At 35.5% G+C, this 23,028-nt stretch overlaps 2 protein-coding genes across 5 annotated transcripts; both read left to right on the top strand.

Moving 5' to 3' along the window:
- Nucleotides 1-816: 816 nt before the first annotated feature.
- On the top strand, nt 817-1,548 carry LOC145036103 (uncharacterized). The gene has a single exon (XM_078984578.1). It carries the CDS (start codon nt 817-819, stop codon nt 1,546-1,548), a length of 732 nt encoding a protein of 243 aa, XP_078840704.1.
- Nucleotides 1,549-1,810: 262 nt separating this feature from the next.
- On the top strand, nt 1,811-19,703 carry LOC145037409 (uncharacterized). 4 transcript variants are annotated; one of them, XM_078986062.1, is made up of 23 exons: nt 1,811-2,151; nt 2,865-3,110; nt 3,185-3,385; nt 9,858-9,920; nt 11,242-11,447; nt 11,514-11,607; nt 12,081-12,155; nt 12,275-12,334; nt 12,434-12,538; nt 13,344-13,454; nt 14,453-14,494; nt 14,812-14,898; nt 14,981-15,126; nt 15,603-15,910; nt 16,357-16,478; nt 16,799-16,841; nt 16,919-17,010; nt 17,656-17,704; nt 17,775-17,845; nt 18,351-18,461; nt 18,556-18,653; nt 19,225-19,270; nt 19,418-19,703. In XM_078986062.1, the coding sequence occupies exons 3-23, from the start codon at nt 3,227-3,229 to the stop codon at nt 19,460-19,462; spliced, it is 2,133 nt and encodes a 710-aa protein (XP_078842188.1). In that variant the 5' UTR covers nt 1,811-2,151; nt 2,865-3,110; nt 3,185-3,226; the 3' UTR covers nt 19,463-19,703. The 4 variants fall into 4 exon arrangements, with proteins under 4 accessions (XP_078842188.1, XP_078842187.1, XP_078842186.1 ...); XM_078986061.1 differs by having other exon boundaries at nt 14,981-15,147; nt 16,363-16,478; XM_078986060.1 differs by having other exon boundaries at nt 1,812-2,125; nt 14,981-15,147.
- The last annotated feature ends 3,325 nt before the right edge of the window (nt 19,704-23,028 follow it).

The following is a 23,028-nucleotide window of genomic DNA, read 5'->3' as shown; positions in this document are numbered from 1 at the left end:
AAAAATATCCCAAATAGTTCCCTATGTGTGTCACATCTGTTCTACGCAGATGATGCACTCTTTGTGGGGGAATGGAGTGAGGAAAACATCAAGAATCTGGCTAGAATCCTCCGGTGCTTCCATGTGTCTTTTGGGCTTCAAGTGAACTTCTCCAAATCAAGAGTGTTTGGCATCGGGGTTGAACATCATGAAGTTGAAACCCTTGCAACACCCCTTGGATGTGAGCCATCCAAGCTTCCGTTTACTTACCTTGGAGTTTCCATCGGGGCAAATATGAGCCTCCTAAAGAACTGGAAACCGGTAATCGAAAAATTACAAGCTAGACTGAGTACATGGAAATCGAGATCCTTATTGCTTGGGGGTCGGCTAACACTATCGAAAGCTGTCCTTGGCAGCATTCCAACATTCTATTTTTCCTTGTTTGTTGCTCCTGCAGGTGTTATCAAGACTTTGGAAAAGATAAGGCAAAAATTCATATGGGGAGGGGCAGATGAGAAAAAAACATATCAACTGGGTGGCATGGGATAAAGTGACTGCTCCCAAAAAGAATGGCGGGCTGGGATTAGGCTCGCTCAAAGCTTTCAACTTGTCCCTAATCGTGAAGTGGTGGTGGAGGCTGAGATTTGAAAAAGCAAGCTTATGGTCCAAAGTCATAAAAGGGATCCATAATCTTCATAATAAACCTGCTGCCCTCATGTGTAAAAAAACTTCACCTGGAGTATGGAAAAACATCACCGGGATTCAAGAAGAATTGGCAAAACTTGGAATTGACATAAACGACATAATCTAAAAAAAATTGGTAATGGAGATGACACCATGTTCTGGCATGATAGATGGATTGGAGATGCAACATTAAAAGAATCCTTCCCAGAGTTATACAAGTTGGAACGGAAGAAGCGGTGTAAAATCAGTGAGCGTATCAAACCAGGAGACATCAGCTGGGATTGGAAAGCAAGCCCGACACTCACGGTGCAGCTAAGCGAGGCTGACACACTCCTCGACTTGGTCTGCAACTTTCAACTGAATTCTCGGAGAGATGAATGGATATGCAGCATATCAAGCGATAAGGTATTTCATGTAGATGTACTTAGATCAAAAATTGATGGGAGAAATACGTTGACACCAACAGGGGAAGGTCTAATCAACCGGATTCATGAAGTCCCGTTAAAGGTAAATTGTTTTATGTGGAGGGCATCTATGGACCGCATACCAACTGCTACCGCCCTGCTTAAACGTGGGGTGCAAAACGTGACTTCCACATGTTCCTACTGCGAATTGGAAGATGAAGATGTCAACCATGTAATACTAAGATGCCTAATGGCTGTCAAGGTATGGGAATGGGTAATCATATGGTGTGGGCTTGGTGAAAGAAAATTTGTGACAATCGGGGAGCTCGAGAAATTTCTTTCACAGTGGGGAACATGTCCAATCAAACAGAAAAACTTAATTAGCATATGTTCTGGAACGGCTTGGCTCATTTGGAAAACAAGTGTGACTGGATCTTCAAGAAGATTCGTACCTCCCCTACTAAAGTGGCGGATATGGTAAAATCCATAGTATATTCATGGATAAAACACAGGAGAATCAATTGTAATTATAATTGGGTTGAATGGTGTATTAACCCCTTTCTATGTATGTATTTCTCTTGTCTAAAACCTTGTATTTTCCGCTATAGCACCTTGCTAGAGGTTTGTTTGTTTTATTAATAATATTTGCCGGTTAAAAAAAAAAAATCTAAAGTTACACCAAATGAAATAAAAATAAACAAATGTTTTTTAGTTCCTTCTTTGTTTCTATATTTTCATAGATATCGTTACCCTTAAAAACATGGGTTTTAGTACGCGATTCATCCGAGGGATGGAATCATTAACAAGTTTTTGGTTTAGGGATTTACAATCCAAAGTTCCAAGTCAAGGGAGTCTGGTGATTTGGTTCCGTTAAAACCCCAAATTTCACAACTTTCATCCGATTTCTATGTCCTTTGGCCTCTAATTTTCATCGAGTAGTTCGAACTTCCAAGTTGGGTTACTTTCGCAAACCGCGTTTCCTGCAAAATTGACTCCAAGACTTCTGAAAATCGAGTTCGAAGACAGACGCTAAACCTAGGGTAACTTTGGCAAGTCAGGTCAATACTTTGAAATCGAGTTTTAGGTACCGTTCTAAATATTTCGTTCTGGACATACTGTTATGCAAAATCTTATTCCTTTTTCCTCTGAAACAGTTCAAGCTTCATTTGTTTATACTTTCTACACTGACTATTAGTTGGTTTGAATCAGTTTTTTTGAAACAAATTACTCATTTGTTTATATTAGATTATCAAATTAGGGCAAGAAGATCTCAAACTTTGAACTAACTGAATGCAGAGATGTGAATTAACCAGCATCATATTGCTTGAGTAGTTAGTCTGTGTGGATTATTTGAAAAACAAATGCACTTTGGAAACAACCAAACTTTAATAGTGTATTCCAGATTTTGAAACACCAAAGATTTATGTATAAACCCAGTGTGAAAGCCCACCAAACATACATCATAGACCGAAGTTTTATTTCTGATTCTGAAAACCAAATATTGTATTGTTTTTGCTAATCCAAATTCTGATTGAACCGGAATATTTGCTCGGATTTCTGATCTTGAACTGTACATTTTGCTACCTTATTAAATGCTAATTCGATTTCTGAATACCTGAATCTGAATACTGTAAGGTTTGCTTATTTGTATCTAAATTGGGGTTTTTTACTTGTAGGGAAAGTGGAGTCTTTTTTTTATTCTGATTGCAAGTTATTTGCTAATTTGTATTAATTAATGTTGTTTACATGCCTTATGACTATAATTTTTGTGACTTGACCCTGCTTCAAATCATCCAGCTGCACCCTTCATTTCTAGGATCTTATCCACCATAGATAGATAACCAGTTGCCAGAAATTCGGATAAACCAGAGGCGTTTAATGAATGGGTGGCTACAGGCTGCTACGTTTTTCAGTTTTTGTGGGTAAAAATTTGTTGGTAATGGGTCATGCTTGGGTCTTGGTTCAAGAAATGGCGGACGCCTTTCTATTATTCCCTTGAAGCATCAGCTGTTTAGTCGTATCCGTGCTATCAGCGGATTAAAGGTGATATTTTTCATTATTTTAATGAAATAAAACCTTGAGATAACATATTGTTGGAACTTGCTATTGCATTGCAGATAAGTCATCAGTTAAAAATAGAATTAATTACCAAACTGAAGATGGAAAATGGAGGAGGCAGTTTGACACAGCACTTGTCTGCCTTGACTATTGGCTCTAGTGTTAATGGCTACACCAACACTAATGGCATGAACAAGAGTGATGGATTGTTTCAGGTTATGAAAGCCGTTGAAGCTGCTGAGGCCACCATCAAACAACAGGTTTTTTTTTTTTTTTTTTTTTTTGTTTTTTTTTACTCTCAGATCTTGAGTAAACTCAACTATTTGATTCAATATCTCTATTCTCTACGCCTTTATTGCATTGAATCCATGGTTACATTTATCTGAATTTAGTCGACCGATACTTTGGGAGTGTAGTTTTTCTCTTATCTTTGGCAATTATTTGCCATTCCCTAAAAAATGATAGGATTTTGTGTCATTTTAGGGCTTGTTGTCTTCCACAATCTGGGTTAAGCTCTAATCCAAACATATAAGCATACAAAATCTAAAATAGAGGAGAAAGGTTATCGCGTATTGTGGTGACTTTCTTTATCTTGTTGGTTTTAGTTCTTGACATGATGCTGATGGGGCCACTTGGTTCACAGAATATTTTGGAAGGAATGGAATCCGTCAAAGGAATTGGAATATGAAGGAACTTTAACCTGTCAAGTGAACGAAATTCAATCTGTGATTTTCTGCTTGGTTTGTAGGACCCTCAACGATATTAGAATGCACATTATGTTAAAGGAAGAACGAATTGGTTTTGTAATGAAAAAAACAAATGAAGAATGGCATTCAATTTGGTTGGTTTGGCAACCAAACAAGCCACATAATGGAATTCGAGATTCTAATTCTTACCAAATGCACTACCAAAATGATATTGTTCTTCTTGTAAGGATCATAAATATGTTAACTATTGATGGGGCACAAGCTGTCATTGATGATCTATGACATAAGGAAAAAGTAAAAACTGATTGCCCACAAATAGTGGTGTGTGAGTGTGACCAAATAAAAAAACAATACAAACAATAAAGCTGAAAGTGAAGTGAGGAAAGGGTAAAATGTAAATACTTTACGGAGACACAAACCGTGAAAGCAGATACTAGCAATACAATCTGAAAGTAAAGAAGGATAATAGATTGTGTTTGATGTTACCATTAATCTGAGTTTGTGAATGGTTGGGGATATTGACTGAACCTTCTTGTGCATACCACCTATATGGTGTAATAAATGAAAACATTATAAAACAAGAATCCATATTGATTAAGGAATTAAAATGACAAGAGAGAAGAAAGTCAATTACATATGCGGACTGATAAGAAAGGTTTAGGTTAAGCAAATAGCTGATAATAAGATAGATTCACGAATAATGGTTGAATGCTTGATTTATTTCTGAAACGATAATGGAAGGAATAACAAAATGGAATGTCAGAGAAGAGAGCCAATAACTACTCTTCCTGCCCAAGCTAGCCACTAGCCGATTCTCTCTAACAGAAAATATTCTTTCCACACCCTTATTCTAACATTCAACTAGATATATATAGTGCCTCTCTAGTGATGCAACAAACTATGACATCACTTTACACCTGTCCTATTTTCTTCTTGCGTGAGTAGACCTTCCAAGGCCTGGGCTCTTTGGTGGGCTTGTTAGTTGGACTGACCTGTTCCTTATCAATGCCGGGGTCGTGAAAAGTGGACTTGTCCGCAAGTCCAAAGGTAGGGAAAGAAGTCTGGATGGCAAAAGCGTCTTCCCATGTTGCCTCAGAAACTGTTTGATTTTCCCATTGAATGAGCCATTCTTCGACTTGAGAGTCTCCCTTTGTGACAGTGCGAGTAGCTAAACATTGCAGTGGGTGTGGAGGGGTGGTGGAGTCCATTTCGAGCCCGGGGGGCAATGAAGGTTCAGCTTGATGGTTCCCAATGGCACGTTTAAGAAGGGAGATGTGAAACACGAGGTGTATTTTTGAAGAATCTGGTAATTGGAGGCGATAAGCAACTGGACCAACACGAGCTGTGATGAGAAAAGGCCCATAGAAGCGAGGTGATAGTTTTTGGTTGATCCGACGAATAACTGATTGTTGACGGTGGGGACGCAATTTGAGAAAGACCCAGTCCCCTTCGGAAAATTCGATGTCCCGTCGGTGTTTATTTGCATAAGTCCTCATGTAGGATTGGGAGCGTGCAAGGTGGTATTTAAGCTGTGATAGTGCCTCGTCTCGATCAGCCAAATCCGATGCCACTGATTCACAACTGATCTCACCTTGTGTGTACTGAAAAATTGTCGGAGGAGGACGACCATAGACTATATGGAAAGGAGTGGTATTTGTGGATACATGGTAATCAGAGTTATGCCAGAATTCTGCCCATGGAAGCCAGTGGGACCAAGTCTTGGGTTGCTCACATGCAAAACATCGGAGGTATGTTTCAAGACTACGGTTGACCACCTCAGTTTGACCGTCGGATTCCGGGTGATATGCGGAGCTAAATTTCAAGTGACTCCCTTGTAGCTTAAAAATCTCCGTCCAAAATTTACTTAGAAACAAAGGATCACGGTCACTAAGGATGGTCTTGGGTGGACCATGTAACCATATCACTTCTTTGACAAAGATTTCAGCGAGGAAACGAGCTGTGATAGGATGTTTTAAAGGTATAAAGTGGCAATATTTGGACAGTCGGTCAACAACTACCAAGACCATTGCATGCCCTTTTGATTTGGGTAAGCCTGTGATAAAATCCAATGAGATATCGTCCCATATGCGCGATGGAATAGGAAGTGGCTGTAGAAGACCCGCAGGAGCAAGAGTTGAATGTTTGTAGCGTTGACAAGTGTCACAAGCCTGGACATAAGCTTTGATAGTTTTGGTCATACCGATCCAATAAATTTGGGCTGCTAAACGTCGGTAAGTCCGGTAAAACCCCGAGTGGCCCCAGTAGGACTGTTGTGAAATTCCGCAATCAGCTGAGGAATCCAACGTGAAGAAGCTGGAATGACCAATTTGCCTTTGTGGTATAGTTTATCCTGGATGTGGGAAAAACCAGGATGTGAAGAAGGGTTGGCCTGTAAATCAGAAACGATTTTTTTAAGTTGAGAATCAGCCTCGAAACCCTCCAACAAGGAATCGCCATCCAGCCAACAAGGGTATGACAATAGGGTGCGAAGGTCTGGAGCTTTGGAGGCACGGGAGAGAGCATCGGCAGCACGATTATCTCGTCCCGGTTTGTAGAGAATAGAGAAATTGTATCCGATAAGTTTGGCAAGCCAATTTTGTTGGTCAGTGGTGGTAATGCGTTGTTCTAGTAGATGGCTGAGGCTCTTTTGGTCAGTAAAAACTGTGAAAGATCGCCCCAAAAGATATGGTCGCCAGTGTTGAATTGCTAAGACGAGAGCCATCAATTCTTTTTCGTACGCAGATTTGGAGAGCGTTTTGTCAGACAGTGTCTTGCTAAAATAAGCAATTGGCTTGCGAGATTGCATGAGGACAGCCCCAAGTCATGGCCTGATGCATCACATTTAATTTCGAATGGTTTGGAGAAATCAGGAAGTGTGAGAAAAGGGGCTGTGGTCATTGTATGTTTCAGAAGATCGAAAGCCGCTTGTGCTTCAGACCCCCAAGAAAACTTGTCTTTTTTTGTCAACTCAGTTAGAGGGCGGGCAATCTTGCCATACCCTGGAATGAACTTTCGGTAATAGCCCGTGAGGCCTAGGAAACCCCGAACTCCTTTCACGTTTTTTGGTGTAGGCCAAGCTTGGACAGCAGTGATCTTTTGAGGATCCATGGAAACGCCCTGTTGTGAAATAATGTGGCCAAGATATTCAACTGATTGGATACCAAACGAGCTTTTCTTTTTGTTAATGACCAATTTGTGGTCTTGTAGGAGTAGGAGCACCTGGGTAAGGAGTTGAAGATGGGAGTCCCAATTTGTGCTGTAGACTAATATGTCGTCAAAAAAGACCAGAACACCCCTACGAAGAAGTGGGCGGAAAACTTCATGCATTAAGGCCTGAAATGTAGAAGGCGCATTAGTTAGCCCAAAAGGCATAACTAAAAACTCATAGTGGCCATTATGAGTACGGAAAGCAGTCTTATGGGCATCCGATTCGCACATCCGGACTTGATAAAATCCGGATTTAAGGTCGATCTTCGAAAAGAAAGCAGAGCCATGAAGTTCATCGAGTAGTTCCTCGACAACTGGAATTGGATACTTGTCAGGGATTGTAACAGGGTTAAGAGCTCGATAGTCAATACAGAGTCGCCAGGAAGAATCCTTCTTGCGGACAAGTATAACTGGACTGGAGAAAGCACTATGGCTTAGGCGAATAATTCCAGTAGAGAGCATCTCCTCGACCTGGCGTTGAATCTCATCTTTTTGGAGATGAGGGTATCTATAAGGACGTACACAGATAGGACCCTGTCCCGCGAGCAAGGTGATACGGTGTTCAATAGAACGAACAGGAGGAAGCCCTTGCGGAGATTGAAATGATGGTGTAAATTGTGATAGGATAACATTTAATTGGTCTTGCTGTGTAGTAGAGAGGGTAGTGGTGGGTTCCGGAGGATCGGTGATGGTGTTCAGATGGAGTTCCAGCCATGAATTAAGGGAGTGATGTGGAGGTGTAGGAGAAATGCCCTGTAATGTAATCTGTGAACCCTGGAACCAAAAACGCATCTCCTGTTTCAACCAATTAAACACAATGTCTCCTAGCGTACCCAGCCAAGCAACGCCCAAAATAATGTCCAAAGATCCTAGTTCGTAAATAAGAGCATCAACTGTACAAGAATAGGAACCCATGGACAGTGGAATACCTTTGCAGATTTCATCCATCGTGACCTTGGTACCGTCACCCAAACTGATAGACAAAGGTTTTGTGCGAGAGATGGGGAGACCCAAAGCTGATACTACTGTTTTGGAGATGAAATTGTATGTGGCACCACCATCAACCAACATAAGAGCTGTGAAACCGTGGAGCTGACCCGCAAGCTTCAAGGTGCGTAGTGAAGTAGAGAGATCGGAAGTGAAACCATGAGAATCTAACACATGGCATTCTCCGTCGACGGGCGTATCTTCTATTGGGTCGGAATCGAGATGACAAAGGTCATCAGAATCATTGACAATATCACCATCAGTAAGCAGCAGCACACGAAATTGACCATCGGTACATTTATGTTGGGGGGAGTACTTTTGACCGCAGCTGAAACAGAGCCCTAGACGACGGCGTTCCTCCTAATCATGTTTGGTGAGGTGTTTGGTGCGATTGGGTCGGGGTGTAGTAGTAGTAGATCGGGTCGGGTTTGGAGGTTTACCCATGGTTTGACCCGGAGTAGGCGCGGGTCTCGGTGTTGGGCTAAGCAGATCAGTGGGTTTAGGAGAGGATTGGGCCGGAGAAAAGGTACCTTTCCATGGTGGATAGCCCGATCCAAATGAAGAAGTCTTCCGTTTGAAAGTTGTGGAATCGGCAGGGGTGGTTGTGGCGGTGGCAACATGGCGAGCTAATTCCATTGTGGTGTCACAGGTATTGGGGCGTAGAGCACGAACCCAGTTTCGTATGGTTGGTTGAAGACCACGTAAGAACATCCCAAGGGACTGGTCTTCAGATTGATCGGGAATGAGGGCAGAGATTGACTCAAATTGCTCAATGTAGGTGTCGATGTCGGTTTCCTGAAAAAGAGAGCCCAGAGCTTCATGTGCGTTCAGGAATTGAGAACCACCAAATCGAGTGATGAGTTTGTCTTTGAATTGTTCCCAAGTGGATTGGGGATGTTTGAACAACAACGTGGTGAACCAATTGAGTGCAGAACCTTCCATACACATCTGAGTAAGCTTTAATTTGTTGGAATCTGCGGTTTGATGAACGGAAAAGTAGAGTTCAGCTTTGGTTATCCACCCACGAGGGTCTTCTCCATCAAACACAGGTAATTTGACCTTCGGTAGAGAGAACAACGAATCGTCTGTGGGTTGGAAAAGGGGATTGGAGAGGCCGGAGCGGAGGAAGGTGCCGGAGGAAGCACCTTCTTCAACAGGACGGTCAGGGCGGTTGAGAGAAGTTTGCACCATTTTCTCCATGAGCTCCTTCAAGGATGAAAAAGAGACAGTCAATTCCTGCATCTGTGTTGAGATCTGGTCCATTTTCCCCTCCTGAGTATTCATTCTATTATGGAGAGATTGGAGACGAGTGGTAACGTGAGCATCAGTGTTATCAGGCATGGTGATGGAGGGGGAGAAACAGGGCAATGGAACCAATTGATAAGAAAGGTTTAGGTTAAGCAAATAGCTGATAATAAGATAGATTCACGAATAATGGTTGAATGCTTGATTTATTTCTGAAACGATAATGGAAGGAATAACAAAATGGAATGTCAGAGAACAGAGCCAATAACTACTCTTCCTGCCCAAGCTAGCCACTAGCCGATTCTCTCTAACAGAAAATATTCTCTCCACACCCTTATTCTAACATTCAACTAGATATATATAGTGCCTCTCTAGTGATGCAACAAACTATGACATCACTTTACACCTGTCCTATTTTCTTCTTGCGTGAGTAGACCTTCCAAGGCCTGGGCTCTTTGGTGGGCTTGTTAGTTGGACTGACCTGTTCCTTATCACGGACCTTTAAGTATTTACTTTTTAACACTATGTTTTTGTAATATTATTATACATCTAATATTGATTTTTTGTATAATTTCTCTATTGACAGGTGGAAGAGAATCATAGGTTGAGGTCTGAGCTACAAAAGAAGATTCAGGAACTTGAAAACTATGTATTTGCCTCTCTCTCTCTCTCTCTCTCTCTCTCTCTCTCTCTCTCTCCTTTTAACATGCAAGCTCATTATTTTTACCAGTTGTGATAAAATCTTCTCCCTAGTCTTTACTTAAATCACCTTCTTAATATCAGAGTACTCGACTATTTATCACCCATCAGATATTGCTCTTGGCTGAGTACTTCTAATCTCTACGTAAATTGGGCACATCAATAGTTTAGTCTTTATGCAGCAGATAGTTACTATGTATTCAGGTTTTAAATGTCGTAATCTGTCTGTTTCAATCATGTATTACAATTGCAATAGGAGTTGTGGTAGTTTAAATGCCATAGTTTTAGACTTTAGTTTTCGTAGTACTTATAGGATTTAAATGTCACGAATACTTCTTTTGCATCATAAGTATAATTCACCATGATGAGATGAATTGATGGATTAACAGGGCCTATCATTTTTTATAATAGCCATCTACTTTAATGATTGAGCAGCAAAATTGGAAATTGAACAGTGCAAATACTTTTGGGTCATATTAGATGAATGGGGATTCCAAAGTTGATTTCACATATTGCGAGTCACACAAACCGATTAACCTACATGGAGGCTGTTATTTGTAATCTGATTTTCATTTTAATTATAAGAGTAAATTATACGGATGGTCCTTTAGCTTTACAGTTTTTCCCTGATATGGTCCTTACTGGGCAAACCTTGCACACAAAAGGTCCTTATGACAAAATTTGTTAAAATATTCTGTTAAGTATATGTGAAAAGACGAAAATGCCTTTTGTTTTTTTATTTTTTTATATTTATTTTAATATGTTATTAATTTGAAATAAAAAATGGGCGCATCTCTCTCTCTCTCTCTCTCTCTCTCTCTCTCTCTCTCATTACAAAGTATGATAGCTCAAATTTCAGTAAACTAGATTCCTTTATTTCATCATTCATAAAAGGGCTGTTCCTTTTGGACTTGATGGGCTTAAGTCTTAATGGCTGTTTCTTTTCACTTAATCTGGACAGACATGGTTTAAGCCCAAGAACCTGGATTAATGTATTAAGACGCTTCCTCTTTATCTATTTGGCCTTCTTTTTTCCTCTCAACTCTTGTCAAGTTAAAATTGATGAATGCTGTGAAAATAGTATTGGAATGTAAAAGTTCATTTATTCAGTCTAGGAGTAGGACAGAAGAAACCTTATAGTTAATCCAGACAGACATCATAATGGGACTATAAAAAGAATCCATTCAACTTTTAATGCAGCATTTGTTTGTGTCGTTATTTGGCAAGGCAAACTGCATACTTTGGAGAGTGAGTTTTTAATTTTGTGGCAGAAATCGAGTGATACAAAGGCTGAGGATGATTGGAGTGATCATAGGTATCTACCTCCGACAAAAAATAGAGCCATGAGTCCAACAGATGGATCCACACTGGTCCTCAAAAAAGATTACATGGGGAATGCTGTAGATCCAATGATTCAAGTTTCAAGGGAGAGCCAGTTGGAGACTCAAAACATAAATGGGGGCTTTTCTCCTTTGAGGTATTTTGGATTATTGTACTTTAGCTAAATCGAAAAGAACAAATTCACACACACACATGCTGTTAGGTATCAACTGGAAGGAGAATATGATCCGCAGTTCAATGTGTCTGGGCTGGTGCCAATTTCTGAGGTAAAGAATGCAGGCAGCTCCATAAACCAGGTATATTTTTATATTTTTATTGTTAGTATCATTGAATTACAGAATTTAAAAATTTCATTTCCTCAATTGGATATGATGTTTACACCCATGGTTTATGACTTTATGTTTGTTATGGCAATTGTGTGCATACCGCTTTTGTATAACATGCAAGTAGTTTTTAAGTGGTGATATTTTGTTATATGGAAAGGCATAAAAAATAGCTGTTGGAAAAATAGTTATCTTGCAAAACCTGGAGGAAAAAAGTTTTTTTTTTTTTGTCTTTAGCCATTATGGAATGAAATGAAAAATTGTAATATGACCCACTTCATTGTTATTTTTTAAATTTCACGATTTTAGTTAAATTGTAGTTTTGGTTTCTGAAAATAATATTCATTGTAATATAAATACTTTACTACATAAAGTATAAAATAGAGTTAAAAGTATATGCTGTATTCACATCACATCACATATATATTCATAATTTATGCATGTAGGCTGTTGTTGACAGTCGAGATCAGGAGCAAGAGATTTTGCTGTTGAGAAAGCATCTTGTTGACTATTCAATTAAGGTAATGGGCTGATTGTGGTGTGTTGTTATGACTGAACTGACTTTTTTTTTTTTTTTTTTTTTTTTGTTTTACTTTAATGACATGGAGTAATAGTAATAGTAATAGACTATGGTTGACAGGAAGCCCAAATACACAATGAGAAGTTTGCTCTTGAGAAACGAATTGCTTATATGCGTCTGGTGAGCAATGTGTTTTCACTTATGGTCCTCTCCTCTGATGAGTTATTTCACCATGTATGTATGTACATGTACTAAATAAATAAAATGTATGATGATTAGGCTTTCGATCAGCAGCAGCAGGATCTGGTTGATGCAGCATCTAAAGCTCTCTCTTACAGACAAGACATTATTGAAGAAAATATACGCCTAACGTATGCATTGCAGGTATTACTTTACTTGCAACAACTACCAATGTACTTTCTCTCTATTACAACTTTCTACCTTAACATTTTTCTTATTTTGAAAAATTTACCTGTTGGGTGTATGGGACTGCTTATTTCAAATAACTTATGCTTATCTGCTATCAAAACCTAATGTGCTGATAAGTTGTATATATATATATATATATATATATATATATATATATATATATATATATATATATATATACTAACTTATCAAAAATTCTTTATTCAAGTCAATAGGCACTTTTAATTTTAATCTAGCCGAACACTAAAGACTGCTTATTAGAGGTGTCGAACCACAATAAGCTAATAAGCACCTTAAATAAGCAAATCCCAAACACCCCTAGTTATTTTACTTTCCGTTTTTTTTTTCTATTATACTTCTTGAAACCTATCCAATCACAGTGCGGAAGTTGCTTTGTTTTTGGATGACATTGTTGTAATTTGGTAGGTTTTTCAATGTATAATGTTGTAATAGGAAGATATGAACTTAGGATGCTGTAATAAACAAATCAATGAAAGTTTGTTGCTATTTCTTGCATTAACCCTTTTTTATTTTTACTTGTGCACTGCATTCCCAAATATATTTGCAATGAATGAAGTGGCGTCTCTTTTGAAATGATTATTATTTATGATTTATTCAAGCATAAGATAAGATTGTGTTTTGGTTCTATGCAAAATATATATTCTCATTATATGTCGGCATTATGTTTAAATCTGTCTGTTGGATTTTGTAAAGTTATACATAGAATGTATCCAAAAAGATTGCATTATGTTGTTTGCAGGATGCACAAGAAGAAAGAACAACATTTATATCATCTTTGATGCCTCTTCTTGCGGAGTATTCTCTTCAGCCACCAGTTGCTGATGCTCAGTCCATCGTTAGTAATGTTAAGGTTTGAAGTTTATATTATGTCTTTTAGTAACTACAATATTGGTCCTTAGTTAGAATGGGAGATAAATAGAAATAAAAAATGATAGGAATACAACCAAAGTCCCTTTATCAACCAATCAACAGCGTTTGTAAGTCACATTCTGAGCTTACAGCCTTTTTGGTTGGACAGAATGGAACAGATGGAGGAATGAAATAAGCAAGTTGATGGAATGAGTCACTACCTTGCATGATCATGTTTGTTTGCTTTCTAGGAGGAATGAAATGAACTTTTCGAATGATTTTTTTTTTTTTTTTTTTTTTTTTTTTTTTATATTATATGTAGATATGATGTGTAGTTATAACTCTACTCAATTCATGATTTGATTAAATGAAAAAGTAGTTATACACAAACATAAAAAAAAAACATAATAAGATGATTAAAAATCTCATTAAAACCAAACTGAGATTACAATATAGAATTTATTGAAATTTGTATCTTTTGTTATTTCTAGAATATACAGTTTCAATTTATTTAAAATCTTAGAAATTTCTAAAAAGGACTTGTCATTAAAAGTTAAATAAATGTAAGTGGGTTGTATTGCAGTTTTTTTATTCCATTCAATGATGGAACGAAAAATAAAATAGCCCTTGGCTAAAGAATGAACTCACATTCATTCCATTAGACAAAGGAAACAATCGTTTTTTTTTCATTCCAAGGGAATGAATCATTGCGTTCATTCATCATACCAACCACTGTCTTAGGGATTAGTACATTAAAGTGAAGATGATGATAGAAGAAATGGAAACTAGCATACATCCTCGAGAGTTGAGATATTTTCATTTAAGAGATTGATATTAACTAGATTTTCTACTGTCCCTATTATTTTCAGATATCTGTTGACGTAATATCCAACCGCGTTTTTTTTTAGATTAACATCCAAGGAGTGTGATTAATGATCTTTATTGGTTTAAACATTCTCTTCCTTGATATATGATTGTTGGAAAATTTTCTGTTGATAGGTTCTTTTTAGGCATTTGCAAGAGAAGCTCATAGGAATTGAGGTATGCTGTGCTTGTTAATATGGTCAAAACTTAATAACAGTGTACTTACATTTTTTTTTTTTTTATCGATGCACTTTATTTTTACTCATTGTAGCAACTCACTTATATTGCAAAACTTAAAGTATGCTGCTATTATGTGTAAAGAAGTATAATTCGTTTCTATTAGGGATAGAAAAAATAAGATTTCACGAGTTTTACAAGTTTCAGCTTACATATTTGTATCATGTATGTTAATGGGACTATGCTGCTATTATGGTTAACATAAAGTACATGGTCTACAGCTATTATGCTTGATTTGCAAACTTGTTTGGCTGCAGACAAAGCTAAAAGAGTCTCAATATCAGCTAGCAGCCTGGCGTTCTGATTCAAGTTTTGCACAATCACCGATGTATTCTTTTGGGGGGGTATGTACATAATATCAGTTTAATTTGGTCATGACTCATGATTATGTTATAAAATCTTATAATTATTGTAATGTTTATATAGAACAAAAATGGGCTTGAATTGGTTACACAACAAGCATACTCTGATGGACAAATACCAATTTCATCAGACCATCCAACTCCAAGAGGGTGGGATGGAGTTGGAGTTGCAGCTGGTGTTCCAGAAACTTCAGAGCCTGATTCAGGGAGGTATTCACCTCTTCTAAACAGGTTACAATTACAACTCCACAACACAATTAGTTATAAAGTATTATTTCCCATTTGATAAAGTTTACAAACTTGAACTCTCTCAAGTCAAGTCAGTCAACACAATCAATAATAGACAGAGAAATAAGTGTTTTGCACTAAAAACTTGGGGAGAGTTATGATGAGTTCACATGAGACATGACCTCTATAATTCTTCATTTTTTTTGTTGCTACATGCTCCATTTGATTTGGTTCAAAAATTTTGGATTGATACCCATGGTGTGTTTGCTTTCTGGATGGATGGAACTCGATTCCATCGAAACTCTTTTTTTTTTTTTTTTTTCTTTAAAAAAATTAAAAGATGAGAGTACCCTCATTAATTTAAACGTATTCACAAAAGTATTAAATGTAATATTTAAAGAGTTTGAACGAAAGTATGATTGTTTCTGATTCGAATCCAATTGGTTTGACTTGTGCAGAAACAGTAATAATAATAATGGTGTAGGGAGAAGCGCACACATAGGATTAGGTGGTGATTCATATCCTACAACCACAAGTAGTAAAAATGAGGAAACCAGCAACAAACAAGTTACATTTAGCGACCCTGTTAGCAGTAATAATGATGTTGATGATTTTGAAGGCCATAACGAGGGCAGAGGAGGAGGAGGAGAACCATTTGTCGATTGGAATTCCAAGACCCCCCTTGAAGATCCCCAGCCCCAGCCCCACTCATATTCTCCATATTTAACTCCAGTGCCCGAAAAACCTGATTCTTCATACTCTGAAGGTAAGCCACATCTACAGCCACACATTTTATTTTATATTGGTCAAATCATGAATGCAAGAACTGTAGCATCAAAGTAACAAGAAAAAAAAGTTAATAGTACTAGAGTGCTATCTATAACAATATGAGTGCATTAGAAAGAAATGGTAGAGTAGGATGCTATCAAATAAACAAAAGTATGTATGTTGTTATTTTCTGCATTTAGCCCTGTCATCTGTTATGATGTTCAACGCTCATACTTCCATTTCTTTCTATTACGACTTTCTAGTTAAAGCAAGGTCATCCAATCCAAATTCAAAACAATTTGCCCTGCCCTGTTGTAATAATTTAATTGGTATAAAGTCTTGTTGAAAAGTATGATATTTTAACACAAGGAAATGGAAAGTACCTGCATAACATTTAGCCTTGTTTTTTTCAGTATAATTATTTATTAATATTATGATGTTCAGCTGCAGATGATGATCCATTACCTGCAGTGGATTCCCTCCAAATTTCAGGCGAAGCTTTTCCAGGTCGAGAACTTCAAGCTAGTGGATACTCCCTCAATGGAACTACAAGTTGTAATTTTGAGGTAAACTTTCAATTTCCAATTGTTAAATGCAACCTACTTTCATTTATTTGTTTATTATAACATACTACTTTAATTTCCCCTGCTATTAATAGCAGTGTCCTAATTATAGTTCAAATATATTATACATGTAAAAAATGGCAATGCTATCAAGGAGCATGCTTTAATAATAATAATAATAAACAAATCAATGGAAGTATGTTGTTATTTTTCTGTACAAATAAATAAAAGTAGATTGATATTTCTTGCATGTTTTACTTGAAGAAGTTGAGTTATGAATTTCTTGTAGCATGCCTTTATAGCCTTACTTATTTATTTGGCAGTGGGTGCGGCATATGGAAGATGGATCTGTTAGTTATATAGAAGGTATTCCTCCTTATGCTCTTATTTATTTATTTATTTTTTATAAAATATATATTTTGATGGGGAAAATTATCAAGTAGGTGCAAAGCAGCCAAATTATCTTGTTACTGCGGATGATGTTGATACATGCCTTGCCATTGAAGTCCAACCCATGGATAACAGAAAGCGAAAGGTAATGTATTTTCTTCTCTCTTTTCCAACACTTGATTATTATTATTATTTGCTTAATATTTGTAATTGTTGCCAACAAAATGGTATATCCATTCCATACCATCTTACTCTTTATTACATGTAAGATTTTACTTTGAGAAATGTTATCATACAAAAGCAAAGCTGTGTACAAAACAACGTTCACTGCATAAATAATCAGGGAGATAAGAAAACAATTACAATTGGGTAGATTTATCAAAGTACAATAATGCCTTGTCAGGAAAAATATTGAAACTAATAGTGTGGTAGTAGAAATAAATGAAAGTGCATTGCTATATTTGTTACATTTACTCCTTTATTGTATAGTATAGTATGTGATGGACATGTATATGTAATAATGTTATGTTAGTTCTTTATATTGAAAAAATATAAGTCATATCCGTATGTATGTATGTATTATATTATAATCATATTAGGTCTTTATATTGAAAAAAACCATGTAACAACAACAAACACTATTCATTATATTATAATCATATTAGATTGTTGGCCCTAAAGTGGAATGAATGTATAACCTTTTATCTTGACCTGGTATATGCATGTGACTATAAATATTATTATATTATGAGCTGTTATGACTGTGTTTGTGTTTCTATTCCATTTTCAGGGTGAACTTGTAAAGGTTTTCGCCAATGAGCACAGAAAAATTGTCTGTGGTAAGCTTTTTCTAATTCATCTTTTTGATACAAAGGTTTCTAAACTATGAGATTTTCCTTATTCTTACAGATCCTGATATGCATGACAATATCAGAAAAGCTCTTCAGACTGGTCATGCTGAACACAGATTGTCTTTATGGGTATGCCTCTATAGTCTATAGTGGTGTTTGTTTGTTGTTGGCTTACTTATTTTGACTTAACTTACTGCAAAAAGGACTAGAATGGAGGCTTTCCACATGAAGGCCTAACTTGTAACCGTCATTTCCTCAAATATTTTATCCAAACTGCTCTTTATGGGAAAAATATACTTCAATTTTTGTTTCTTCAACCTTTTTTTGCTACATAGGCTTGTATGCATGAAATAGCAACCTACTTTCATTCACCTACTTTAATTTCTTCCTACTATGACATTGTACTTTGAAAAATCTACCTAGTTATGGAAATGTCACTAATAGTATAATGGTTCTAGTAGTAAAAAAAATCAAATCTGAAATGCTATAATTAGGTTGCTATTTTCAAAGTAAAAAAATGAAAATGAAATAATAAACAAATGAATAGAAGTAAGTAGGTTGCTATCTTTTGAATTTACCCCCTTTTAGTATTAGAAATAATGTAATTTTTTTCCCTTAATTTGTTAATGTGCAGACAGGATTTCTTGAGATATGGGAGCCAGTTACATTAGTCATCAGAAAAGATGGAATTAACATAAAAGGTGGTACTACTCCCTTCAATGAGAAGTTTTCTCCCAACACAAGGGTACTATTATATGCTTTTCTCCCTAAAAATGATAATTCAGTTTCTTTTAATCCAAGTAGATTTAAAAAAAAAAAAATTGAATTGACATTTTCAGGTTTATATTCCGTGTGGAAATCCTGTAGAGTTTTCCATTATTGGTTTGGGAGGTGTTGAGCAACGGCTTCGGGTGGAGCAAGAATCAGATACTATAAGGTGGTGATACATATATTATAAACAGCAACATGCTGCTTTCCTTGATTTGTTAATTATATATAACATTTCTTCCTTTTACAACACTCTGCTTTCCAAATATAGTTGGGTAGATTTTTCGTTTTCTTATAGTATAATGATTGATGTCCTGTAAGAGAAAACTCAACTTGCAATGCTAGATTGTTCCAAGTACAATGTGTTGATAATAAAAAAAATTGAAATTACAATGCTGTATTAGAAAGTAGGATGCTATAGTACGTACATGAAAGTATGTTGCTATTTATGTTTGTCTGCTTAGGGAGGATTGCACTTGTCTATCAATCATTCATTCATTCATTCATTCATAAAGAAGTAATACATCACGCATTACTAATTTATCTGAATAGAACTTAATGGAGTGGAGGTTGTAAAATTTAGAGTAGTCCATCAAACATGGAATTAAATTCCTTCCAAACATGCCATGATCGATCTAACCATACTTTGTTTTTTGTTTTTTTCAAGGAAGAATCTTGGTTGTTTATTGTTATTGTTTCTATTTATCGATTGTCTCTAAGCAAACATTTGGTTTATGCAGTTCAAGGGATGTCATTGTGCTCACCCTGAGATACTTTATCAATAGGGTAAGGCTTCACTTGAACCTTTAGCAAATGGTCTCAGAAAGCTTTGGTTTTGGTCATTAGTACTTATTAGTTAGTTTATTACCAACCATTAAATATTTATTTTTATAAGTTGATAATTAATCAAATGTCTTTGAAACTCTGTTGTAGGCTGCCGAGAAAAAAAAGGTGAAAAAGAAGGGCTTATTTTTTTGACAAGACAAGAGGAGAAAGGAATCTTTTGTTACATACAAAAACTACTACCCTTTGTTGTAGTTGTAGGATCCTTTTTTGGTTTTGCATTCTTACTTAGATCTCATGTTCATGCGTGCTGCTTTTTTCAACAATGTGTCTATTCGGGTGATGTAATTTGTATTTATTTGTCACTTCACGTGCCACAACCAAGTAACACATATTCAAAGCCAGGGATGCAATAATGAATGAGGAGGGTTATATACTTATAGTGTGTCTTTTGTTTACATTATCTGCTTTTGGGGTCATTACTTTTTATAACTAGACAGAAGAAACACCTGGTGATCCTGACCAGGTTACCGGACCAATTAACCACACCTTTTATTTATTTATTTATTTTTGTAGAAGACCTATAGAATACTCTTAGTGTTGCGTTCTCGGTAAGTCTTTCATATTTTGTGTTCTTGTCTCAATTTGTCTAGGGATTTTAACATATTTCATTATTCAAGTTGTATACTCGTTTTTTGCTACAAAATCTATCCAATCGCTTTTTTTTTTTTCTTTTTTTCCTCCAAGGTCTTTTTTTTTTTTGGAACAAATGGCTTTGTGCTGCCAAAATAAAGCCAACAATGAAGCTATGGCAAATGCCCAAATTATTTTGGAACAAGTGATGTGAACTTTCAGCAATAATCTGGTTCGTGAATGGATGTGAAAGTCTGCGCCCAAAACGGCTGTTATTCGATCCTGTTGACAAACAAATCAAACAATTATCTCAACCAATATTCTTAGGCAAAATGTTTTTAAAATCTGGAATTTGAAAAAATTCGATATGCAGACAAGAATTTTTAATTTAGAAAGTGGGGTTAAAAGTAACATGTGATGGTGTTTGATCTGCTTTGCACATCACATTCCTATATTTGCATAACGCCGTATTCAGTAAAACCCGATTAAGGGACAAATACCGCAATGTACTTGCCTTAAAATAGTTTGGTTTGCTACGCAAGGGATTTTTTATTTCATATATTAAAACATCATTCTTTTTAGAACCAACAAAATATAGTTGTTACTATATATATCATTTCACAAGTTTATAACAATACAAATACTTTAAAAAAAAATTAAATTTAAAATGGGCTTTTAAACCTATTTTGGGAGGTGTATTTATCATATATGTTGAGTTGTTCACATTATAAATTTTATTGTAAGCTGTACATAAGATGATGAAAAAGCACCTTAATCAATTAAGTATAATATTTAAAACATATATATATATATATATATATATATATATATATATATATATATATATATATATATATATATATATATATATATATATATATATATTCCAAAAAAACATGAGAAACACTAAATAAGTATTTAATTTTTGTATCGATGTCATATCTCAATGTTTAGGTATCAGTTTTTTTTACGTACCAACTAGGTGGAAATTGATTAAATAAACATTAAAATAATCTTACAAAGTATTGAGTAGGAGGGGTAGTTGCTTCCAAAGTAGAGTGGATTGATAACTTGTGATATTTTATAGGTTTATAAACTACAAAAGCATTTTGATTAAAGGAATTCGTTTTATCATGCAAAAAGGTTTAAACCGCATCTTGTTGTTTATATGCTTTCTCATTATGATAACTAATTAAAAGAAAAAAACTTCAAAAAAAGGATTTATACACATCTATCTGAACAAAATACCAAATTAAATGGGGAGATTGAGTAATCTAACCCATAATAATAAAATTTGGTTATTATTATGCCATTGATAAGATACAATATCAGATTATGCTCTATTCCATAATAAATATTTATATACTTTTGCCTTCTAGTTTCGCGGGTTTTTGGTGTGAATCATTAGAGACAGTCATATTTTTGGTGCTTACTTTTTGAAGACCAACAAGGAAAGGAATAAGATTTATTTGCTATAATAAATCTAAGTTATGTAAACCCTAATCCTTTTTGTATTTGCAAAATATTTACGGTTTATTAGGGTTCTTGATGTTCACTATATATTACTATTAATTAGAAAAAAACATAGATCTAAAGTAAGTTGCATGTGAACTTAAAGTTAAGATTTTCCGCTTTACATGTTTTAGAGCCATTGTTTTCTATTATTGCACATAACTTGAATGGATCATAAGATTAGGGTTTATCCAAAATAAACCCTAGCCCTTGAAAATTTCGACTTTGCTAGGGTTTCTCATTCCCCTTGTTTTCAAGAATTACCTTAGGGTTTCTAGTTTTCTTAATTATTATTTTAATTGTCTTAAAATTTGAATAATTAAAACTTGGTAACCCTTAACCCTAATTTTGAAAATTAGAAGGTAGGGATTAAATCTGAATTAATTAATTAAAATTTAGTTTAAAGATAATTATTTAACTCCTAAATGATTTAATTAATTCAATTAAGTGTTTGATTAAAGGATAAAGATAAATCATAATTGGTTTAATATTAATCAATTAAAAGTTTAATTTAGATACTTACTATTTAAACCTAGTATTTTGATGGTGAGAAAAGCAAGCTAAATCTGATGGTGAGAAATGACTTTTATCGCATGGTTCGATTTTGAACTACCACCAAGGAGTTAGAATAGCTTTAATAGTTTGCTATTACTCTTTGGAGATGTCTTGAAACATAGTTTTCTTTTATTCATTGTAAGGATAAGTTCCAATTTTCTTTTATCAATAAAATAAAGTTTTATTGTCTTATAGTTCCTTCCATTGACATTAATGAGTGTGTTTCTAATGATATCAAGTTATTTGTGGATGTGATTCTTATAAAATCGTGCTTGTGGTATTGTCAAATTTGACCAATTGAAAGGAGATCTCATTACCAAGTTTCAATTGGACAGATACTTGGAGTAATATAATTCGAATTGGATGATGCATGAGAGTTTTAATCATTGGAGAAATTATGATAGAGTCATTGTTCACATGATTATGTGAGGTAAGTGATGGATTAATGGACCTTGTACATTTTGTTATCTTTAGATCCACCGCACAGGATGATAACTATATTCGTCATTATTTGCTGATGCTTTAGTAAATATGGTCGTGTTTATAAGATTAAGCATAATTCTAATAGTTTGAAAAGATTCAAAGAGTAGAAAAATGAATCGAAGAATCTATTAGGCAGAAGGATAAAAATTCTTCAATCTGAAATGAAAGGAGAGTACTTTAGTAGCACGTTTTATGATCATCTTAGTGATTGTGGAATTATATCACAATTGATCCTCAAAGAACATCTTAGTGCAATTTTATGCTAAGAAGAAGAATCAAATATTGTTAGAAATGGTTTTATTAAGAGATGAATCATATTTGATGTCACACCCTCGAACCGTCATAACAGACGACGGAAACATCCGGGGGCGGGTGACGTCATGCGTAGTATCACAATAATCGTATCATAGTGTAACATACACGTTCTGAAATTGTGTATTGTTATTATTAAAAGTGAATAAAATTGAGTGTTGAGTTCTAACAGATAGTTTTTACTAGAAATGAAGTAAAACTATGTTTAGAATCACTCATAAAATATTGGAAGTCTTATGAGATTCCAATTAATAGCCAAATAATGA

Source organism: Lactuca saligna, chromosome 3 (genome assembly GCF_052625555.1).
Source record: "Lactuca saligna cultivar CGN05327 chromosome 3, ASM5262555v1, whole genome shotgun sequence".
NCBI classification, from domain to species: Eukaryota; Viridiplantae; Streptophyta; class Magnoliopsida; order Asterales; family Asteraceae; genus Lactuca; species Lactuca saligna.
Note: the sequence above shows the minus strand (reverse complement) of the source record. Positions and strands in the feature narration are given on the sequence as shown.